Raw genomic sequence first — 22993 nt, 5'->3', positions numbered from 1 at the left:
TAACAACCCATGATTTATTGATTGCTCTTTCATTCTTGTGAACCCATAAGAAATCTCGCTTCACAAACTTCTAACCTTGGGATTAAACAGTACTTTTAGATTGGGAAAGTTGAGGATGTTATAAGAGACTGATTTCATATATAATATAAAAAGATATTGCTAATAGAACAACTAACAATTGACTACACTTATTTGGCAAGGTAATATAATGTATAGACCTGGGGCTGGGGAAATCAGAATGACTATTAAGCAAAGAATAGAGTTTTATCAATATATTTGTTGTCTCAAATGATCTAGATTTTTTACAGCCCAGATCTATTAGACCAATAGTTTATGGTTCCTATAGCATTCAGCTTAATATTGTAATCAGGAGAGATAGGTGACCTATAAATTGAATAAATTTGTATAGACCAATGTTTATCAGTATCCAGTATTAAGATGTGTTGACTTCTACTCAGAGAATGGTGGCTGGGGAATTCTGGAAATAGTAGTCCATCCTAAAATTGCTGAAGTTGAAAAACCTTTGTATAGGCAATAGGTGACAAACTCGATCGCATTACGTGGTATATTGTGACGTATCGTGACATTTTTTGCCTTTGCAGAGTTGGAGTGGGTCTGGCCTGCACATGACGCATCCAGCCCACAGCACCAGTTTGACACCTGTGACATAGAGAAAGAATTAGAAGCATGGGGAAACTATAGTTGAGGATTGGATCACCATTTTAGTTCCCATTTTAAGGTGAGAGAGTTGTCCTTGCTGGCCTCTATATTTGTAGACTAGATCTGATAATCCTAGCATAAGAATTTTGCTACAAAATCACAAAAGCTTTAGGATTGTCACCAAGAAGCATACTAAAGGAAAGATAAATATGCTCTCCAATTAAGCTAACACAAATTATAACTGCTACACCCATATAATTTTCTGATAGGAAAATGGTTCCCTAAAATGTTATTGTTGTTCTTCACTAAAATACTGCTGTTGCTGTTGTTATAGTTGTTGTTGTTCAGTTTATTTAACAGCTTAGTATTTTCATATGGTTGCCAATCATCACTGAACTTCAAAAATCAAGTAAGGATGGCCACTCAGTGAAATAGAAGGGACAACACACAGGTATAAATGTCTCCTTGAAAGTAAAATATGCTAAAACTGAAGCTTGTTTTTGCTTATTGAATGATCATTTTCTTTCACAAATTTTTTTGAAGTGTTTCTTTGTAATTATCCAGATTACAAAGACGGCTACACTTAAAAGGGAATAGATTACAACAACTCTGCTAGGTATTGGGCCAAAGAATTGTTTATTAAAGTTATCCAGAAAAATTACAGTAAAATAATTTAATACTCATTGAAAATAAATACATTTGAAACACTTTGCCAGATCACATCTGCTTCCGTGTTCTAGGCCTTAGCCAGTATGTGGCCTAGTCCCATGTCACTGCTGACTATAGCAGTAGTAAATTAAGGTAGCAGTCCAGTCAGAGAGATGTGCCATTTCAGCTGTCATCCTAAAATTATTAAGCGCATACAGAGAAACATTATTATTTTCATTGAGAGAGGAACATAACCCAAATTTATGAAATGAAATACTTTTAAAATATATAAATCAACTTCTGCAAGTTCTGGCACAGTGGTTTGAAATACTAGTGAAGTACAAGCCATATTCCATCCCAGCTCTCCAGCCATGTTAATTGATAAATCTAACAGACTGATAGTACAGAGTCAAGCAAGCAGAACTTCGGAAATAGTTAAAGATGCTTTTCCCTACATACTTACATCAAGATCATCCATGGCTGGGGGTGAATCTTTCTTAGTAACTTTTTGCATGAGCTGTAGGAGAATAAGGGGATTAAAGCAAAAAGTGCTGCTATTTAATATTGAGAAACATGGAGTATATTCCTACTCAAAGTGTATAACTAAATAATTAACAGTTATTTGCATGAAAAAGTTAGTAAAATATATACTATTATTCATGTTAGCCAATGAGTAATAGTATTGAATCCGGCTAACTAGATTTATGTTATTCTATTATGCTCTGTAAAAAGAGGGCAGGTTAGCATGTAGAGAACCATTTTTGAAATCTCAAAAGTAGGGAAAGGTCAATATTATTTTCTCTCTTATTAGAGCCTTTTAAAAAAAAAATACCTTTTATCTTAATGTGAGCATAAATTTACAATATTCAATATCTTCATGTATAAATGGTGCATAAATAATACAAGAATTTATGGCATATGTAATAATAGCAGCACAATCCTGCTGTCAATTGCGAACTGAATCAGACTGATGCCATTTTCACTATTCTCAGTTGCCACGCTGTATGGGGATGGGGATGGAGGTGGGGAGAGGAGGTTGGAATTCATTACCAGATGCAACACCGATCTTTTCATGGAAACCAAGGTCATCCCTGCAGGTGTCGGATGAAGAAAGGGGAGTGCCTAAGGACCCTGCCAAGTAACTTAATTGGACAATGTGACCAGTGACACTGGGGAGGGGTTCATTTTCTATTTTAATTATACTGGGACCCCAGGGAATATTTAGAGTTGGTTTTGCATTTAAATGTGCTAACATGATGTACCCAATAAGTACTTTAAGGAAGATTCCCGCCTTGGAGTTCTGGTTTTCTTGGTCTTCTTAGTCGGAACCTCGACACCTGTTTTGATAAACGGGGTTTTTCTTGCTATTACTGGTGGCACTGCCAAATAGAACCATTGCATTCTGTATAAATGTAAAAGCGTCAAAATCCCTACTGTCACTATTAGTTAGCACTGTAATTGGGATACAGAATGGCCACTTTCTGCTTTCTCAGACTTCAGTTTTGCTGATTCAGTGAGTCAGGTAAGTTTCAAAATTCTGCTTTGATCTGATAATTGTGCTCACCTCTGCATATTGTTCGACCATGGCTGCTTCCACCTCTTCATCTCCTTCCCAGTCTCTCCAGTTATCAAAGTCCACTGAGAGCCATGCTGGCTGCAAATAAAATGAACAATTGTTTACAGCATGTTCCATCTTTGCTCTTATTACGTTACTAAAGTAAGCATTTAAAAACCAAATGTTAAATAAAGCAATGGCATTCTAATTTTTTCATCTTTTCAACCAAGCAGGAAAAGAAATGATATTAAATAAGAATATATTTTACCAAATCAGCTCCTTTCAACTGGTATAAAATCTCCACTATCATATTAACTGCACTCTTTGACTAAAAATCAAAAAGCCAAGTTTTCTATGGAAATTGTTAAGTAAGTAGGACTTGGTCTTACTGATATCCCCATTTAATACTGAGATCTGGTAATATAAGTAATCCTTGTTTAGCAACTTCCCACTTTTGTGACCTTTCATAGTGATGAAGAAGTAACTTTGCAACCAGTCCTCGTATTTACAACTTTTTCAGGTCTGTAAGGCAAAGGAAAACTGAAGTAAGATCATAAGTAGCATTATGGTTTGCCTTACTGCCTTAATAACAGTGCTGTCAAGCCCAATTGTGATTGCTAAACAAGGACTACATATATTGGTTCCCTAATTAACCAGGGAAGATTAAAGGTGTCCTACCTTGAAATCTTCTTTGGTGAGATGTGGCCACGGCACTTTCTCCTTCCATTTGCGTGTAAAGAGTGTGATAGACCTGCCTGAACGCTTATTTTGAGAATCCTGAAAGTGATTATATTGGAGTAGAAAAAGTCTGAATTTTACCAGTTAATTCTTTTATAAATAACTTGTAATTGCAATTAGTTGTATATATTTAAGTTAAGTTAGTCCTATAAATACTGATACAATCTACATTTGAGTGCCACATTTTTGCTTTTATTTGCTTTGGAAGATTCTCTCCATCCATAGTAGTCACGGTGATATCTTTGCTTGGAAACAGAATAAACAAGAAGCCTGAGGACATCCCTGAGCCTTTTTCCATATAGTTTAAACACATTTTAAAACTGTGAAAAATATTGTTTCTACATCAGACTTTTTGTCAATAATTGGGAATCTCCTATTGAATATAAAGCAGAGAAGGGAAAAGACAGAGAAGTACAAATTTGAAAGACCAGAAAGTACTGTTTTTGGCCCATGCTTATATTTACACTTGCTATGTTTATATAATCCAGCCATCTGGTTGATTAATCTATAGTGGTCTCAAGCCTAGATAAATGGGGAGGGTTACAAAAATCAATGGTGAATACCCTGTAAAAAATATCATCAGAACACTTTATGGCAATAACTCAAAATATGTCTCATATATGGATACCAACAGCGGATTACTGCAGAAAAGCATGGACGAGCTTTCAGTAGTCAGGGTCTTTATAATGTTGTTGGAAGAAAGCCTTCATGAAACCCAACAATTGATGGTGCCCATGATGAAAGAGGTCACCTACACTCTACAAAGTTATATCAAATTGGAACATGGAATGCTAGAGGCATGTCCTTTGGGAAATTCAAAATTGTAAAAAGAGAAATGATTAGTGTTAACCTATAAATCCTTGACATCAGAGAGTTACTCTGGGCAGTTAGTGGTCAATTCAAATCACATAGTTTATGGTTTATTTTTCTTGAAATAATATAAGATGAAAAGGAGTTGCATTCTCCATAAGCAAACAAATGGCTAAATGTTTTGAGAATCACAGAGCATACAGTGATTGCATAATATTTATCCAAATTAGGGGCAAGCCACTCAACATCACTATACTACAAATCTATGCCCCAACTGGAGACTCAAATGATGATAAAATTCAGATTTTCTAAAGTGAGCTTCAAAGTACTCTCGGGAAAATACAAAAAAAGAGAATTTTTTATATTATGGGTGATTTAAATGCAAAGATAGGTCACGAAGGAATTGCAAGAATAGTAGGCAAGTTTTGGTTGATGAATTGAATAAAGCTGGTGATTGCCTAATGCAAATTGCCAGGAAAATGATTTTATCTTAACTCCATGAACATGTGGTTTATTCAACACAAGCAATGTTTATACACATGGACAGCACCAAATGGACATCTACAGTGAGATAAGACTTCATTTTATGACAACAATGCTGAAAAGGTTTGGTTGTTAAGATACTTCCTGATTGTAATTCAGACCATCAGCTATTAATGGCTAAACTGAACCTCAAACTGTGCAAAGTGAAAAGGTAATGTCTCCCCAAAAATTAATGTGACCATCTCACCTATGTATGTCATAGAAGTTATGAATAGGTTTGAGTCGCTGAATTTAAAAGGGAAAACCCCAAATAAATAGTGATGAGAAATCTGAGATAACATCATGGAAATTGCTTGGAAGTATGTGTCATGTGAGAAACCAAAGAGAACAAACAGGCAAAGCCAAAGGTAATAAGGTTGAAGTTAAAAAACTGAATACAATTTTCCAATGTAAAGCCAGGAAAGACAAAAATAAGCAGTAGGAAGAGCAGTGTCAACATCTGGAAGAAGCTAATAGGAAGGAACATACTAAGATTGCTGTACTGAAAATGATGCAATCCAGATTTTCAGCATAGCAAGGAACTGTTAAAGACTGCAATGGGAATACAGTAAGTGACCAACAGAAGATCAAAACAGATAGAAAGAATATATGGAAGGATTCTATAGCAACTTGACTTTACCATCAAAATGACATGATGACAGCCAATCAATGAAGAACCAAACATCTTGAAAGAAGAAGAATGTCAAGGAGAAATAGTTGAGATATGCAATGGTATAATCTCAAGGATAGATTCATTCTATTTAATGCATCATTTAACAGTTGAATCTACACCATAAAACAAAGAAGAATAACATTAAAATCATCACACCTATGGTATTATACCACTGTACTTAAAAAAAAAAAACACCTTTCAGTCAACTGAGAAAATTTGAAACCTACCCACTTACAATTCCCATGAACAGAGCGGTCAAAAGGACAGAGATAAGGTGGATAGAGAGGCAAGTGGGAGTGTTAGTGGCAGGCTCTTACTTATTGAGGCTCAGGCTGGGAGATACCAGTTCATAATAGCTTAGATTGTGGTACTCAATAATCTGTAATTCTCAATTTATGACCATAGTGGAGAGAATTGGGATTGCTGTCATAAATATGTGCGGTCATATGACATCCTGCTTTATGACCACAACTTACAGTATAAATTTCAGTCCCAATTATGATTGTAAGTTGAGGGCTAACAATATCAAAGAAAAATAGATGTATTCTTTTATTTTAAAAGGTCCTGTCCATTCAGCTACTTACCTTGGAATTTACTCGGGCATAAAAGTGAATCTCGTTGTATATTTCAACGCCATCAGCATTCTTACAGCTGCAGAAAGACACACAGTAAATACTTATTTGAAATTATCTCTTTTCACAAATGCTACTGAAGATAACTGGCTTAGTAAGCTAGCTAATACAGGTAGTCCTCAATTTATAACCCTTCATGTAGTGACCATTCAAAGTTACAACAGCATTGAAAAAGAGATTTAGATCCATTCCACACATTTACAATTAACATGGCATTCCCAGGATTGATGATCAAAATTGGCATTTATTTGGCCCCTTGGCATGTGTTAATGACAATTGTAGCATTCCAGATCATGTGATCACTATTTATGACCTTTCCAGCTGGTGACAAGGAAAGTCAGTGGAGGCAGCCAGATTTGCTTAATGACCATTGATTCACTTAACAATAGACAATAAAGATTGCAAAATCAGGCACAATCTTCTTAACAATTGTATTGGGAATTTCTGGTCTCAATTGTGATTATATGTCAAAGACTACCTGCATATTATTTAAACATTACTAATCCACCTTCTGAAGGTATACTTTTCATTTTTAGAGAAGAAAGCAGTTGTGTGAAGAATTAGACTAATTACTGATCATGTGTGAATGAGAATCAGAAAATTGACAAACTTATATAGTCGCACAATCCAATGTCTTTTTTGACATTTGTAGAAATGAATTCCACAGTGTTCAATGGAAAAGAAAAGCTAGCCATTTGTATTTGCTTATTAAACCCAACATTTATAGGGGTTTTTTCCTCCTAAAATAGAAGACAATGTTTTCTTACCTGAATATTACCTTGTAATCATCAAGGTCCACTTTTACATCCCTGCTGTCTTCCACACAGAATTCCAGAAAAACGTATCGTGGACGGTCATACCATAAAGTTTTGGCTGGTTGTCTTAAGGAAATAAAAGAAGAATGAACACTGGGGTGGTAAAAGTGTGAATTTCATCTCAAAAAAAAAAAAAAAAAAAGGAACATCAAGCTATTCCATATTATGGTTGGCTGCACAGATATTTAGACTGTATCTGGCATTTTTTATTCAGATAGATCCTTTCCAACAATCGGGAGCAGGCAGATATTATTTGATGGTATTAAAGGTATTGTCACAGGATGTAAATTGTTCCAAGTGAACTGCCTTTTTCAGTTGATTGATGGTACTTTTGTCAATGCCAATAGTGTTCAAATGACACTCTTGTTGTTTTGGATTTGCACCCAAGCCACCTAATATTATTGATACTATCTTTGCTTTCTTTTGCCATAGTCACTCAACTTCTATTATTGGTCCTCTATTTTGTTATTTTCTCCAGTTCTCATCTATTCTCCTATCTCCAGGTACTGTCATGTCCACTATCTATATTTTAATATTATTTCATTTTTAATATATATCTCAAGGCAGTGAACATACTTAATACAGGTAGTCCTCAACCTCTGACCACAATTGAGCCCAAAATTTATGTTGCTAAATGAGAAATTTGTTAAGTCAGTTTTGCCCCATTTTATTAGCCACATTTGTTAAGTGAATCATTGCAGTTCTTAAATTAGCAACCTAATTTTTAAGTGAATCTGGCTTCCTGATTGTTCTTGGCTGCAAAAGTGATTCCATGATCCCGGGACATTCATAAATGTGAGTCAGTTGACAAGCATCTGAATTAGTGATGAAATTCAAATACTGGTTCTGTGGTTGTGGCTTGGTCGGTGTGGCAAGAGAAGATACTGCAAAATCCCCATTCCCTCCCCACTCTTGGGGAAAAGAATCTGCAAAATCTCCATTCCCACTCCACTCTAGGGCCAGCCAGAGATGATATTTGCTGGTTCTTCGAACTACTCAAAATTTTCGCTACAGGGTCTCCAGAACCTGCTGAATTTCACCCCGATCTGAATGCAGATCATGTGACCATAGGGTACTGCAATGGTCATAAGTGTGAAAAATGATCATGTTATTTTTTTCAGTGCAGTTGTAACTTTGAATGGTCACTAAGTGAATTGTTGTAAGTCAAGGACTATCTGCATTCCTGCCTTTTATTTTCCACACAACAATAACCTGAAGTGGCCAGGGTTGAGAAAGAGTGGTTGACCCAAAGTTAGCTAGGTAACTTTTATGCCTAAAGCAGACCTAGAAATCCTAGTCTCCTAGTTTCTAAGCCATCACTGTAACTACTACATCAAACTGGCAAATTATAATACAGAAAGTCCCATTTTAAATTATTATAAGGTACTGTATGTTTCATTTTTTATTCTCAGTTGGTCTTGCAAGAATTTTATTATTCATAAAACACACATATGTAAATATCATTATAAAGCTGCTTTATTTAGAACAGAACCACCTGGTAGCTCTTGATCTGTTTAGCTCGATTAATTGTGGAACTAGTCCCACCAGGACCAAATATTCTGTGAAAAAGGTTCTCTTGCTAGGCATAGACTGAGTGAATGTCATCAAATCTTTGATTAAGGTTCAAAATGGCTTAATTTTAAAGTGGCTTTCACTCCCATCATCAACAGGACATAGATTGGCTGTTAAAAGAATGCTTTAAAATGATTAGTATACCACCCAAATTAGTTACAACACAAATCATTTTTAATTTACAATGGTCTATCTTCATTAGATAATTGACAGTCAAACTGAAAATAAGTTAATCAACTAAAATTAGCAAATTTCCTCAAACCCCCAAATAAATTACTCGGACCTAATCCACATATCAATCCACATATAATAACAAGAATGTTAGACTGAATTGATCATTGAACAGAGAGAGTTACTAGTTATTCAGTAAAATAACTGTCTGCTCAGTTTGGAAAAGGACACTAGGAGGATCACATAATGTAATATAATTGAAAAATTCAAATCAATTAAATGTTTACAGCTACAAATACCACATTTTAATACAGTGAATATTAAAGATCTGAGGAAGTAGCTTCCTGCCCAGGCAAGACCATAGATTTTTATTCTATTTTGAGGGGATCCCAGAAGTTAGATCATTGAATCAGATCAGCTGGAAGAGAAAGACAGAACAAGTCCTAACAAAGAGCTGTCGCCAAACCACCAGCACTCACCTTGCCATGATGGCTGCCGTTTATTGTGTTCTGTGTCGTCGCTCCCCCCCTGTGGCCCCCCCTAGCTTTCTTGCCCTTTTAGGCAAGACAGTCTTATTTGATCCCCTTGGGCCAGGCGGAGCTAAATTCAGAGGCTCCCCCCTCCCCAGTAGTTGCTGCCCAACACTCATTTCCAGAAATGTCCTGATACATTCCAGAATATATCATAGATGCCATGTATCTATTTTAAGTAGATACTCTAGTCGCTTTGATGCTTATAGTTCAGTTGAAACAAAAACTTTCTTGGGTATGCCAGTTTAAATAATTTTAAGAATAGTTATTTTTCATATTTTCGCAGAAACTTTTGAGGATCAATGTAAATTTGTTTTCAAGATAAGGCAAGTTTGCTTAAAGGGATTACATTCAGGATTTCTGCTCAGTAAATCAATTAATTTCATTATAGAAATACACTAAGTTGCAACTTCTAACATTTTTAACTATGCTTGGAGAAAGCCTCTTTGAAAAAAGAAATTTCCAAGTAAGCGTGATTGTTCTACAAGTATGTCTGAATTCTAAACCTTATATAATTGCAACATGTTTAACTTTAATTCGTATGTAAATACATTCCCGTCCTTCGAAATAATCAGTATTATACATTATGTAGTTAATAAAATTTAAGTTAATCTCAGCTGAAATATGTATCCTTTTTACTAACATAGCTATGCTCTTTTCGCTTCTACCCGGCGTTCAGGTTTCAAACGAAGTCGCTGAAGTTTATTTTAGGCAATTGACCGGTATATATATTCCAGAATATATTATAGTTGCCATATATCTATTTTAAGTAGGTATTGTAGTCGCTACAATGTTTTGGTTTAGAGGAGACTCACAAATCAGCTTTTTTTAAATCAAATGTGTTGTGCGAACTCAAATCTCTTGGTTAATTTATACTTCTAATCCCAAAAACTGATTTAAATAGCCCCGTCCCCTCCAGTCAATCATGGAACGCACATCATACGAACGCAGCCATGACGCTACTTGTACGCTCTTGTGGGCGTTAAGGAACCGAAGGCAACATCTACTTCCGCATGACGATTTTCTCAGTCGCTTCTCATAAAACCGGAAGTGACGTTTCATTTTGCCGGCCCGGTCCCCCCCTTGACATTTCAGAGTAGTAGATAGCAGCGGGTCCTCGAAGCGGCGGCAATGGAGACTGCGGCGAATCCCGGGGAGCGCTGGGCGCCGGTGGGCGCGGTAGCCGAAGTCCAAGCTGGAGAGGAAGAAGTCGGGGAGGAAATCGAAGCCGAACCAGGGTCCCCGCGGGCACTTAGGGCGGAACGCCACCGCCTTCACTCGGCGCTCCTGGCTTTGGCTTCGCACTTCGCACAGGTCCAGTTCCGACTCCGGCAAGTGGCTCGTGCCGGGCCAGGGCAGCAGCAGCGTCTCCTCCGTGAGCTGGAGGAATTCGCTTTCCGCGGCTGCCCCGGCTCCGGCCTCGGCTTTGCCGCTGCGGCGGTGGACGGAGTGGCCAGTGACGCTAAGGTGAGCAGGGGCTGGAGGTCGCTTTTGCAGCCCTCCTCCGCTGTGATCTTTCAAAGATGCATTAGGTAACCTCGTTGTCTAATAAATCTGATTTACTTTTTTATACGATAGATATGAATCCGGAGCCATCTGAGATAGTTGAATTTTAAGCTGCTACAAAGATTCCATGGAGCTTGGCTCTGTCCGATGGGAAATTTACCCACCGGTGGAGAATAAACCAGTTACTTAAAAGTTTTGATGCTGGTATTTAAAACCACGAAGTAGATTTCGGGTCCCATATTAAGGGAAACATTACAGTAGTGAAGGATGCAACTGCTCTAGTCTTTCAGGAACAATCTGTTTCATTAAACTGTTGAAATCAACTGTTTGGGAGGAAGAGATTGTTATTACTGTATGATGTTCCTATAATCAACTGGTTGTCAAAAGATAGGATTTAAAATTTGGGCTCATTCTGCTTTTCCTGATGGATGTGTTCCAATATAGTTGAAAAATTTTAAATTATTATAAAGCCACACTTCGAGTTTTCCACTTCTAAATTTCTAACACTAATATTAATCATTGAAAATATTTTTTCAACCAGAGCGAATTAATAAAATGTATTGTCCAACAAACTTATAAGACTTTCTCTTCTCAGAAGTCTTTTCAAAATTAGTATTGGAAGATGTATTAGTCCAGTTTGTTTTTATAACTTTGTAATTAGTAAATAAGTAAGTTTGGTAATATAGATTGTGGGGAAATTTTTGAATTACAAAATTTTCAAACATTTTTATTATATGGCATTTGATTGAAGTATAATGGAGGAGCAGAAATATATAATTAGTATTCATATAACCAAGGCAGCATAAATTTTGGAGTCTTCAGTACCATGCCAACTAATTTCTGCTAATCCCTAACAAATTACTGTTATCACAGAGCAATTGCTCTAATTAAATTTGATGTATTGTCTTTGGCAGTCACTAACAGTAGATACCAAAATATTGTTAACTAATAATAAAATAATAATATTAATAATATTATTTTTTTCTGATATATTGTGTTATCCAAAATATTGTAAATTTTGTCTAGGTGCTATGAGGCCACAGCAGTGAATACAAGTATCCTCATTAATGAAAACAATTGAGCCTGGAATTTGGATCATAGGTTGTGATTTGAAGCAGGTCACCAAGTAGCATGACTCAAATCATATCATAAAATGTGTGCCTGAAATTTCTCCAAGATCTAGAAAATCTTCTGAGGTTCTTGTACCATATCTTTAAAAAATTTTTTGCAGGTAATCATTGACTTACGACCAGTTGTTTAATAACTGTCAAGTTATGATGGCCTCATAAAGAGTGTTTTATGATCTGCAAAACATTGTAAAACTTTACATTGTCGTCGTCCTCCCCCCCCTTACATATGCACATTTGAACACTTGGCAATTTCTTCACACTTACCAAGTGATCACCATTTGAAATCTTTGCTGGCTTCCATAGAAAGTCAATGAGGAAACAGCAGGAAAGATTGCCCATCAAAAGGACTCTCTCTCTCTCTCTCATCTTTGCTACCTGCTGAGTATTGTAGAACTACTCTGCTGGATTGCAAAAATGGAACATAGATGGCGGAGATCAAATCTCCATTTCTGTAGCCCTGTAGAGGCATTCTTTTCTGCAAATGGGGAGTGGGGTTGAAATCCATCTGCCGGCAGTTCTTTTGCTCCATCTGCTTAACAATTTTGCAGATCACTTAACAACAGCAAAAGGGACTGCCAGAATCTTGGTCATTGAATGAAGCAGTCGCATAACTATCTCACTTAATGACTTTACTCAACAACTGAGATTCAAATCTCAATTGTAGTCATAAGTTGAGGACTACTTCTGTAAAAAAAAAATCTATAAATGACTTTGCTTACCTAACGAGTGTCTGCTGTATTCTTCATCTCTTTATACTTTTTATAGGCTGTTGAATTAGAAAGGCATATAAAGTGGCTGCAAGGAGAGTTTCCAGGTCGTAACTGTAGGGCATCTTTTCCCTGCCAGTGATGTAATTATTATGGATTCTCTTGAGACTAATGGATTGTGGATAAAAGTTAGAGCTGGAGAAAGTTGCTCCAAAAGGCTGTTGCAATTTCAATTCAAAGTTGACTGTTTTATGCAACAAGAGATAGCCATTAGGTCTGGACACACATGGTTCTTTAAGAACTTTATTCTAATTTTACTCTTGAAGTCCATAGGAGTCTGATAGCATCATTTCTGATTAATGATTATATGAAAAAGCATAAGCTTTTGGAAGTTGCAATTCATTTTATAAGCTGTATAGCCACTCTGAATTTGATTAATTGAACAGCGGGCCCTGAAAGCTAATGCCCTTTAATAAAAAATAATAATAATCAGAAAAGGTCCTATTACATTCTTCTTAATTTTTTTGCTCCAATTGACTAACACAGCTCTCCTCCTACAATTACTGTACTCCCAATTTACACAGAGGTACAATACAACCCTTTTTTCTTCATTTCAGAATGAATATGAGAAGCAAGAACAGCTGGAAGCTAGAAAGGAGAAGCAACGAGAACTAATTCTGCAGCTTAAGGCACAATTAGATGACTTGGAAACATTTGCCTACCAGGAGGGTAGCTATGATGCGTTACCTCAGTCTATGGTCATGGAGAGACAGCAGGTAAGACTCATTAGTATATAGTCAGACATAATTTTCTTTTGTCTCTAAAGGGACACTTTTAACTGAGCAATTTGATTTTTAAACATTTTGGGAAGAGAATCCTTAGCAAGGAGTGAGATCAACTCCTGATTTATTCCTGCTATGCTTCACAGGTGATTATTGAGGAGCTAATCAAGAAATTGGACATGAACTTGAGTGAGGACATTGCCTTGCTGTCCCCAGAAGAGTTGCGTCAACAAGTGGATGCTGCTGTGGCACAAATCATCAACCCAGCACGTGTAAAGGAACAGCTGGTGGATCAGTTGAAAACCCAGATCCGGGACCTTGAAATGTTTATCAATTTCATCCAGGGTCAGAAAATATACATATCTTGCATATATTGTACAATTCATGGGATAAACTAGGAACCAGATCTGAAAGGGATTATAGAATGTATTGAATAACCTGTAGTTTTGGACTGAATTGTGATACCAAATTAATATAAATATTTACTTCAGCTTAAGAAATTAATAAGTATCACATTTTGTTTGTTCTTACCCAAATTAGTGAGAAAAGGTGACAGATGTTTAATAATTTTTCAGGCGGGTTGGTTCTCCTGTCATGCAGGAAAACAATGGATCTATGAAGTAAATCTATGGAACCTGAGTATCCTGCAAAACTGATTATGGTATCAGCTTTCTTAGGCTAGAGTCCACTTCATGAGATCCTGTTGTTATCCATTTTCATAGATACATTAGGTTCTGTGAAGTTGTCCAAAAAGATAAGGAGAACCTGGTTGTACCAAAATTTGTCACAAGTCTACTTATCTATGTGGCTTGTTGAATAATGGGCTGTTGTTTGGGAAGAAAAGCTGATCATTACTGATATTTAGAGTGGTTTCAGTTATGAGCTCTTGCAGGATTTAATAACATTGACTGACTGTCACAATAACAAGAATATGCTCATTTCCATATCCAGTGTGATACTCACTTTCAGTTGGTCTTCTGCATTCTTTCTGCATTAGAGGTTTTGTATGAGAAAGAATAAAAATACAGAGATGTGATATCTGAAAAAGCAGTGTTTAGCAACAAATATCACATAATTTCAGTTTTCCAGAAGGATGTTATAGACCATGATGGTGAACCTGTGGCAAAGTGTGCCCAAAGTGGTACATTGAGCCATGTAACCTGGCATGTGTGGCATTGCCTGTTCCTCTACTGGGTTTCTGGAGTGCATGTGCACGTGGCGATCAGCTGGCCTTCATTTGTGCAGCAGTGCCGGAAACTGGAAGAGCTGGTCTTCTGTTTTCTGCCGTGAGCATGCGCTCCGGCGAGCTGATTGTTGCATGCACATGCGCAGCAGTAACTGGAAGACTAGCTGGCTGCAGCACATGCACATTGCGGAAACCAAAAGTTCCTTTTCCGGCATGTGCGTGCCCCCCGGGCAGCTCCTCTTTCGGGTTGTGGCCCAGATGAGCGTGCACGCGCTCCCTTTTTGGCACAGTGCCAAAAAGATTCACCATCACTGTTAGACATTATTGAAATCACTCACTCAGTCCTTATTTAAACAAATCCGTAAGACCTGACTCTTCTCCCAGAGTTAATGTTAATAGTGACCTTTGGGAGTGGCGGAATAGTGATTATTTTTTTCTGACATTCTTTTTCTGTTTTATGAGTAATATATTTCTATATTGTATGTATGTATGTATTTAGTTATTTTCCCGTGTTTATCATTTTTATAAACAACTCAAAATAGCGAACATATCTAATATTCCTTCTTCCTATTTTCTCCACAATGGTATTGTGAGGTGAACTGGGCTGATAGACACTAGTCCAAGATCATCAAGGTGACTTTCAGGGCTAAGGCAGGATTAGAACTCATAGTCACCCAGTTTCTAGCCTTGAGCCTTAACCAGTAGATCAAGCCAGGGTCGTAAAGGGTAGCTTAGTAATGTAAATAAATTAATATTTATTTAAAACTTAGTGGCGCTGAAATCGAGTGAATGGCAGTGTTAATCACTATATTACCACAGAGCTCTTTATATTTCTGTTCTCAACAAACTGATAACCATTAACTTCTATTATATAATTACTACATGCCAACTCCAGATTTTCTATCTTACCAGGGAAGATTCTGGAAAAGATAATCAAGCAGTGAATCAGCGAACATCATGGGTTTGGCAAAAACAGATCATGCCAGAATAATCTTATTGCATACTTTGACAAGTTACAAAATTAGTGGAAAAGACGAATGCTGCCGATATAATTTACTTGGACTTCAGTAAGGCATTTGATAAAGTAGACCATAACCTACTACTTGATAAGATAGAAACATGGGTTAGACAGCATCACCATCAGATGGATTCATAACTGGCTGACCAACTGCACTCAACATGTAGTCCTCAATGGAACTGCTTCTAACTGGAGGGAAGTATACAGTGGAGTACCCCAAGGTTCTGTTTTAGGCCCAGTACTCTTCAACATCTTCATCAATGATTTGACGGGATAGATGGGGAACTCATCAAATTTGCGAATGACACCAAACTAGCAGGAATAGCCAATACTCCAGATAGGCTTAAGATACAGAAGGATCTTGACAGACTTAAACATTGGACATTATCTAACAAAGTGAAATTGAATGAAGAAAATAAGGTTCTACATTTAGGCGAGAAAATCAAAATGCATGTGGTACCTTGCTCAATAGTAGTAACTGTGAGAAGGATCTTGGGAGTCTTAATGGACAATCATTTAAGTATGATCCAGCAGTATGCTGCAGCTGTCAAAAAAGCCATAAGCTGTAGGCTGCATAAATAGGAATAGAATCAAGATCACGTGAAGTGTTTAATTGCACTTTATAATGCCTTGATAAGGCCACACTTGGAATACTGCATCCAGTTTTGGTCACCACAATTAAAAAAAGATGTAGAAAGAGTGCAGAGAAGAGCAACACAGATGATTAGGAGACTGGTGGTGAAGATGAAGAATGGTTGCAGGAATTGGGCATGTCTGATTTAATGAAAAGGACTAGGGGAGACATGATAGCAGTGATCCAATATCTCAGGGGCTATCGCAAAGAAGAGGGTGTTGAGCTATTCTCCAAAGCACCTGAGGGCAGGGCAAGAAGCAATGGGTGGAAATTAATCAAGGAAAGAAGCAATCTAGAACTAAGGAGAAATTTCCTGATAGTTACAACAATTAATCAGTGGAACAGCTTGCCTCCAGAAGTTGTGGGCCCTCCAACACTGGACGTTTTTAAGAAGAGATTGGATAACCATGTATGAAATGGTGTAGGGCAGTGATCCCCAACCCCCGGTCCGCGGACCAGTGCCGGGCCGTGGAGTACCTGGCACCGGGCCGCGCAGCGGCCGGGGGCCATGATCGCTGCAGCGGCCGGGGGCCATGATCGCTGCAGCGGCCGGGGGCCATAGTTTCTTTCTGTATGCAAATTAGGGCTAACTGGCACAAGGGGTGTTACTGGACCGCTGGTGGCACTCTGACGTCACCAGTGGCCCACCGCCCCCCTGTGTCCAGTGCCGCCCTTCTCATTCCTTTTCAGCGCTTCAGCGCTGGCCGATTCCTGAAAAAAACGTAAGAGCGCCTGCGCAGCTACGTATGGCTAGCGTAGACAGCGCTAGTAGCGTAGCCTTGCGTAGGCGCAGTTTGTGCTACGCTATCTATGCTAGCCATACTGAACAATCAATGTGTCGTCGCGAACAACGCCCCCCCACCCCTGCGCGCGCTCAGCGGGCCACGGTAAAATTATCAAAGGCTGACTGGTCCGCGGAGATAAAAAGGTTGGGGACCACTGGTGTAGGGTTTCCTGCCTCAGCAGGGTTGGACTAAAGGACCTCCAAAGTCCCTTCCAATTCTGTTATTCTATTCTCTCTAGAAATTGGGAGAACCCTTCTTTATGAAGACTTGTACAGAACTGAGATATCCTCAAATGATTGCACTGAATGTGGAAGCAGAGAGTACAGAAATAATACATGGCAACTGTTAGTCTTCATGTATATAAAGATAACTGAAAGAGAAGTACTATTGCTGAGATGAAGATGGGCCTTTGGTTCACTAGATATATGATGTGAGCTAAAGCTCTTGGCTTTATAAAGGTTGGTCAAAATCTTTTTTTTTCTTGCAGAAGAAGGTAGTCCTGGCAAACCAGAGGAAGGACATTGTGACTGTTCAAATGAACAAACTGGAAGTGGCACCAGCAAGCCAAACATGCAGCAACATCACAGAAGCAGCCGAGGTGGGTATCCATCCAAGCAAGAATTTGTTTGCGTATCATAGTTGAAAAGGTCGGTTGGATAAAAAGTTAATAGAGGACGTTTGCTTGTTATAGAAATGGGAAGTGGCAGTTTGGAATAGGTTATTGAGAGAAGTGACAGTTACATAACCCTTCCATCACTGGCTTATCTACCTCAATTCTTATTTTTCTATCAGCCTTTGAGATCTTGGCAGAAGCAGCCACTGAAATCTTATTTATACCATTGTGGGGGGAAAAATCATCACAAATATTTTGGAAAGAGCTGAGTAGAAATTGGTTATCTGCTCAGCTGAGCTTTTAGCAGATGCCCAATTGTAGGCTTGATTTCTTTCCCATTAGTGGAGATATATTACTACTGGCTTATACTATTTTCTTGTCTTGAAAATCAGATCGCAGGCATGAAAATGATCCATCACTATAAGGAAATCAGATTTCTAAATATCAGACAGCCAAACATCTTGGGGGATGGGAGGAGTTCTCATCCTGAAAAATGCTATGGCTGCAAGAATATATTTGGTACTTGGCACCACCAGGCTCATTGAATATGGAGTTATGTGAATGCTGTAAAACACTCAGAGATGAAAAAAAGCAGCTCTAATGTTTCTTCCTTCAGATATGGACAACCACATGGGCATGCCTCCTTTTCATTATCTGCCCAGGTTATCCTGCTGAATGAGTCAACATGAATATTACAATCCTCTTTCATCACCCATATTTCTGTAGCAGTGCCCACTAACCACATTCTCAAGTTCTGTTCTTTCTCCAAAACTATATAGAATGTTGCCAAAGTTAGCCCTAAGTATAACTGCAAACATCATAGTCTTTCTCCTCCTTCTGTCCTTTCTTCGGACAGTGATGTGAGACTACAATATGCAAGTATATGTACCTGTGTTTAAAAAAATATTCACTTTCTCTCTGCAGTGAACTCAGAAGAAGCCCAGAAGATGCGAGAAACAGGGCTGCATCTCATGCGTCGAATGCTTACTATGCTACAGATTTTTGCTTTGAGCCAATTTGGTTGTGCAACAGGTCAAATCCCTCATCAGTTATGGCAGAAGAACCAGTCTGACAGAGACTATTCCCCTTTAGTGAACAAGCTAGAGATGGCCGTAGCCCATGTCAGGCAACTGGCTCAAAAGTACCAGTTGCAAGAGACAGAACATGTCATCAGTTATTCAGGTATCCAGGACACTTCCTTGGGAGGACGTGACGAACTAACACTGGCAGTACGTAAAGAACTGACAACTGCAGTGCGGGATCTTCTGGCTCATGGTCTCTACACCCCATCTCCTGGAATGAGCTTGGTTCTAGCTCCAATTGCTTGCTTGCTTCCTATGCTGGGCTCTTCTCCCCAGCCCATGCATCCATGGGAACTCTTTGTGAAGTATTACAGTTCAAAGAACGGCCGTGCCTTTGTGGAATCACCAGCTCGCAAACTCTCCCAGTCTTTTGCCCTTCCAGTGATGGGTGGGGTACCTGTCACCCCAAAGCAGAGCCTGCTGTCAGCCATTCACACAGTATTGTCAGAACATGACCCATTCAAGCGTAGTGCAGACTCAGAACTGAAGGCGCTGGTATGCCTGGCACTCAATGAGCAGCGTTTAGTCTCATGGCTCAATCTTATATGTAAGTCAGGAACTTTGATCCAAGCCCACTACCAACCCTGGAGTTACATGGCCCAGACAGGCTTTGAGGGAGCCCTTAACCTCCTTAGCCGTCTTAGTAATCTACAATTCAGCCTTCCTGTGGACTTGGCCGTTCGGCAGTTGAAAAACATCAGGGATGCCTTTTGAGTGGCTTGGCAAGTGGAGGTTGTTTCAGTCATGGGGTTGGCTGGTGGGAAGTATACATTTCTTGTTCTGACCAGAAGACCATATTGGTATGTTCCTATAGAAGGAAATATTTCTAGTTGATTAATCTTCTGCTTCTACTGGTGATTCCAATCACATGCATTAAGATCCTGACTAGCAGGATCTTTTGAGATATATGCTACATGTACAAATTTGACAATGGAATTACGAGAGCATTTCACTTGCAAATAGGTATGGAGGGGAATGTTAGGAAGATTTTGTCCTGCCATGGAACCAAGGCTATATTTAAACATGGCTAATATTTAAGTTGCATCACAGTTTGTGTGTTCTCTCCCTGAGGCCTAGAGGGGCTGATACCTACATTTATAATTTAATTTTTAAATATACTGCCTGGCTTTTCACATTTGAAGAAGAGACTTATTATGTGCCAGGAGCCTTAAAACTATTTGATACTGATGCTGCAAAGCCAGTTACTTCCAGGGAAATGTGTTTGTTTTTTCCAGTTTAGCTATTTTGTGCTAGGAAATAGAGTCCATTGTATCCTTACAGGTCAGTATATGCTCAATATTTTCAGCTGGTTTGTTGATAAGGGAATATATTGCTTAAGTAAGTACCAGTTTACTTAGATTCCAACCAAACATAAGGAAAATAAAAAATCCACTGCATTCAGATGTTGAGAGATTATTTTGAGAATTAGAATGGAAAGAATTGGAGACGATAATGCTTCTTTGTAGGACAGTTTAATTTGGGATCTTAATTACTTTGGCAGTAGGGTAAAACTTAACTTGAAGTCAAGAATGAAAAAGCTATTAAGCTTGAACATTTAAATCAGCATCTTCCTTGAAAGAACAAATAACTTGATGCTAGAAGTCTTCTCAATGGCAGACAAAATAGCCTCCTTTGATTTGGTTATGCATAACCAATCAAGCTGCTGTTTTGGAAATTCATAATGCTGAACCTGAACCTATTAATTCTTCCATTAGATCTCTTAAAGCAACAAGGCTTGGCTATAATGTTCTTCTTTTGAATTGCATTTCTCCAGAATAGTGATAAAAGATGTATCTAAAGAATGACCATTTCAGATTGTGGCATTCTTATTGTTTAGGTGAATAGTAATCTTTTAGTATCCATATATGCAGTACTTGTAACTTTGTATAGTGTCTTGTAAGACTTCCTGTATGTGTAAGACTGAAGATAACCTACAGTCTCAAAGCTGATTCTGATCATCCTATTGCTCAAAAGGGCATGTGATTATATATATATTGTTTTCTGAGGTTTTCGCGGGTGTTAGTATGTAGGTCTTTGGTTATTTGGGTTTTCTAGTGGAAAAAAACCACTAGATCCAAAATAAAAGCCTCCCCCATCAGCGAAGAGATCCAGCAAAGAATCATTCCCAGAGAGAAATCATCCAGATGCCCTAAGCTCTATGGTCTCCCCAAGATACACAAAGAAGGAACTCCACTTAGACCCATAGTCAGCTCCATAGGCTCACCTCTACAAAATCTAGCCAAATTTCTCGCCAAACAACTACAGCCCTATGCAGATTCCATCACCTCACATGTAAAAAACTCTTTCCAGTTCATAGAGATCATAAAGAAACAAAACTTACAGCCCAGCGACCTACTCGTGAGCTTCGATGTCGTATCCCTCTTCACCCAAGTGCCAATCAAAGAAGCCTTGACATCTATCCAAAACAAATACAACCCCCCCAAACACATCCTTGATCTGACCAACCAATGTCTATCCAACACATACTTCATTTATAATGGACAAAAATACAAACAGATAGAAGGAGCACCCATGGGATCACCCCTCTCACCTGTCATTGCCAACCTCTACATGGAAAACTTTGAAACCCAAGCTCTAGAAAAATCGGATCACAAACCCAAACTCTGGCTCAGATATGTAGATGACACTTTCATAATCTGGCCACATGGGAAAGAACAACTGGACAACTTCCTTACACACCTCAACAGCCTACACCCCAAAATACAGTTCACCATGGAAACAGAAGTAAATAACCAACTTCCCTTCCTGGATATCTTAGTCTACAGGAAATCTAATGGCTCCCTAGGACACACCATCTACCAGAAGAAAACACACACTAACCACTATCTGCACACACACTCACCACCACCCAGCCCAGATCAACTCCGTAGCCAAGACACTCATCTTCAGAACAAAACGCTTAGCTGATGAACAACACCTAAAAACCAAACTGCACACTCTCACTAACGTACTGACATCCAATGGATTCCAAAGAAATAAGATCACTAACCTAATCCAAAAAGAAACCCCCACTAAAATCCAGGACAGAGAACAAGAAAACGGAAAAGCCCTCCTCCCATACATAAAAGGCACCACCGACAGAATCAGCAAAATCCTCCGCAAACACAACATCAAGACAGCATTCTGCACAAACCGAAAAATATCCACCATCCTAAGAAACCCCAAAGATAAAATTTAGTTAGAAAATCAAGGAGTATCTGAAATCCCATGCCCCACCTGCCCCACCACATTCATCGGACAAACCAACAGAAGAATAAGTGCACGCATTGAAGAACACAAAAACGCAATCAGAAAAGAGGAACCAACTTCTTCCCTGGTCCAACACCTTAAAGCCACAGGACATAAAATTGACTTCAAAAAGACCAGAACTATTGCCAAGGCTGAACATTTTTAACAGAATAATCAGAGAAGCCATCGAGATAGAAAAATGCCCACACAGCATGAACAGGCAGGACGATACCTCCTGCCTGCCAGCCATTTGGAAGCCTGCCCTTATTGATAAATGAGTCCCTTACACGATGAATGACACCAGGCCCACACTCACAAGAGCCACACAGGATGTCACCATCAAACATCCACAAAGAAAGCAGACAAAAACCCACACTGATGATGAGGCACGACCAAGGACCAGAAGCCAGACTGCAACTGCACCATTAGCCAACCCCTCCTATCCTTACATGAAACACAAACCCCCAACCAATCAGAACACACCTCCACCTAATCAGAACACAGCCAAGCTCCCACCCAATCTCACATTGCTCCTGGAATCACGAAGCCTGAAGATGACGAATGAGACTTCGTCGAAACGTCGCCAAGACACCTCCAATTTTACGCTGGAGAAAACCCAAATTACCAAAGACACACACACACATAAATATACATACATACATACATACATACATACATACATACATACATACATATTTCTACCCTAAGCCCTTGGGTATTTTCAATTAAAATATTTGTATTATTTGTTTTGAACCCAGTTCAGTGCAATGGGAAAAAGAAATTTATTGGAAAAATGTCTTTTGCTTTTAATAAATTCAGTCTGGTGTCCTTAGTTTTTGTTATTTTTCTTTTAATTCCTAAACTGGACTCGGATTAGACTCAGTGGCCTAATTGTATTCTTCCCACTATGATTCTAATTGTATTTCTAGGCTGCCAAAGCTAATATAGAATCTTCTGGACACATGTACATGTTTG

General features: G+C 38.6%; 2 protein-coding genes across 5 annotated transcripts; one reads left to right on the top strand and one right to left on the bottom strand.

Annotated features, from left to right (window-relative positions):
• Positions 1–1277: 1277 nt before the first annotated feature.
• PTGES3L (prostaglandin E synthase 3 like) lies at positions 1278–10395 on the bottom strand. 3 transcript variants are annotated; one of them, XM_087713275.1, is made up of 7 exons: positions 10263–10395; positions 7006–7119; positions 6191–6257; positions 3542–3640; positions 2873–2962; positions 1772–1825; positions 1278–1503 (listed from the first exon to the last, which is right to left on the bottom strand). In XM_087713275.1, the coding sequence occupies exons 1-7, from the start codon at positions 10265–10267 to the stop codon at positions 1492–1494; spliced, it is 441 nt and encodes a 146-aa protein (XP_087569401.1). In that variant the 5' UTR covers positions 10268–10395; the 3' UTR covers positions 1278–1491. The 3 variants fall into 3 exon arrangements, with proteins under 3 accessions (XP_087569401.1, XP_013910828.1, XP_087569400.1); XM_014055353.2 differs by lacking the exon at positions 10263–10395 and adding an exon at positions 9276–9404; XM_087713274.1 differs by lacking the exons at positions 1278–1503; positions 10263–10395 and adding an exon at positions 9276–9404 and having other exon boundaries at positions 1745–1825.
• RUNDC1 (RUN domain containing 1) lies at positions 9664–22848 on the top strand. 2 transcript variants are annotated; one of them, XM_087713272.1, is made up of 5 exons: positions 9664–9792; positions 13287–13445; positions 13598–13796; positions 17562–17672; positions 18612–22848. In XM_087713272.1, exons 1-5 carry the CDS (start codon positions 9754–9756, stop codon positions 19481–19483), a joined length of 1380 nt encoding a protein of 459 aa, XP_087569398.1. In that variant the 5' UTR covers positions 9664–9753; the 3' UTR covers positions 19484–22848. The 2 variants fall into 2 exon arrangements, with proteins under 2 accessions (XP_087569398.1, XP_013910825.1); XM_014055350.2 differs by lacking the exon at positions 9664–9792 and adding an exon at positions 10430–10793.
• The last annotated feature ends 145 nt before the right edge of the window (positions 22849–22993 follow it).

The sequence above is a fragment of the Thamnophis sirtalis genome, unplaced genomic scaffold (genome assembly GCF_051295495.1).
Source record: "Thamnophis sirtalis isolate CommonGarterSnake01/CBP01778 unplaced genomic scaffold, rThaSir2_p1.2 scaffold_4, whole genome shotgun sequence".
Taxonomy (NCBI): Eukaryota; Metazoa; Chordata; class Lepidosauria; order Squamata; family Natricidae; genus Thamnophis; species Thamnophis sirtalis.
Note: the sequence above shows the minus strand (reverse complement) of the source record. Positions and strands in the feature narration are given on the sequence as shown.

Excerpts from the sequence above, each read along its gene's own strand:
- RUNDC1 (XM_014055350.2), top strand. The coding sequence starts at position 10,458 with ATGGAGACTGCGGCGAATCCCGGGGAGCGCTGGGCGCCGGTGGGCGCG. Across the intron at positions 10,794-13,286 it reads GAGTGGCCAGTGACGCTAAG|AATGAATATGAGAAGCAAGA; the intron begins GTGAGCAGGGGC and ends TCTTCATTTCAG. Across the intron at positions 17,673-18,611 it reads ACATCACAGAAGCAGCCGAG|TGAACTCAGAAGAAGCCCAG; the intron begins GTGGGTATCCAT and ends TTCTCTCTGCAG.
- PTGES3L (XM_014055353.2), bottom strand. Across the intron at positions 6,258-7,005 it reads GATTACAAGGTAATATTCAG|CTGTAAGAATGCTGATGGCG; the intron begins GTAAGAAAACAT and ends GTCTTTCTGCAG. Across the intron at positions 2,963-3,541 it reads TCACCAAAGAAGATTTCAAG|CCAGCATGGCTCTCAGTGGA; the intron begins GTAGGACACCTT and ends TTTTATTTGCAG.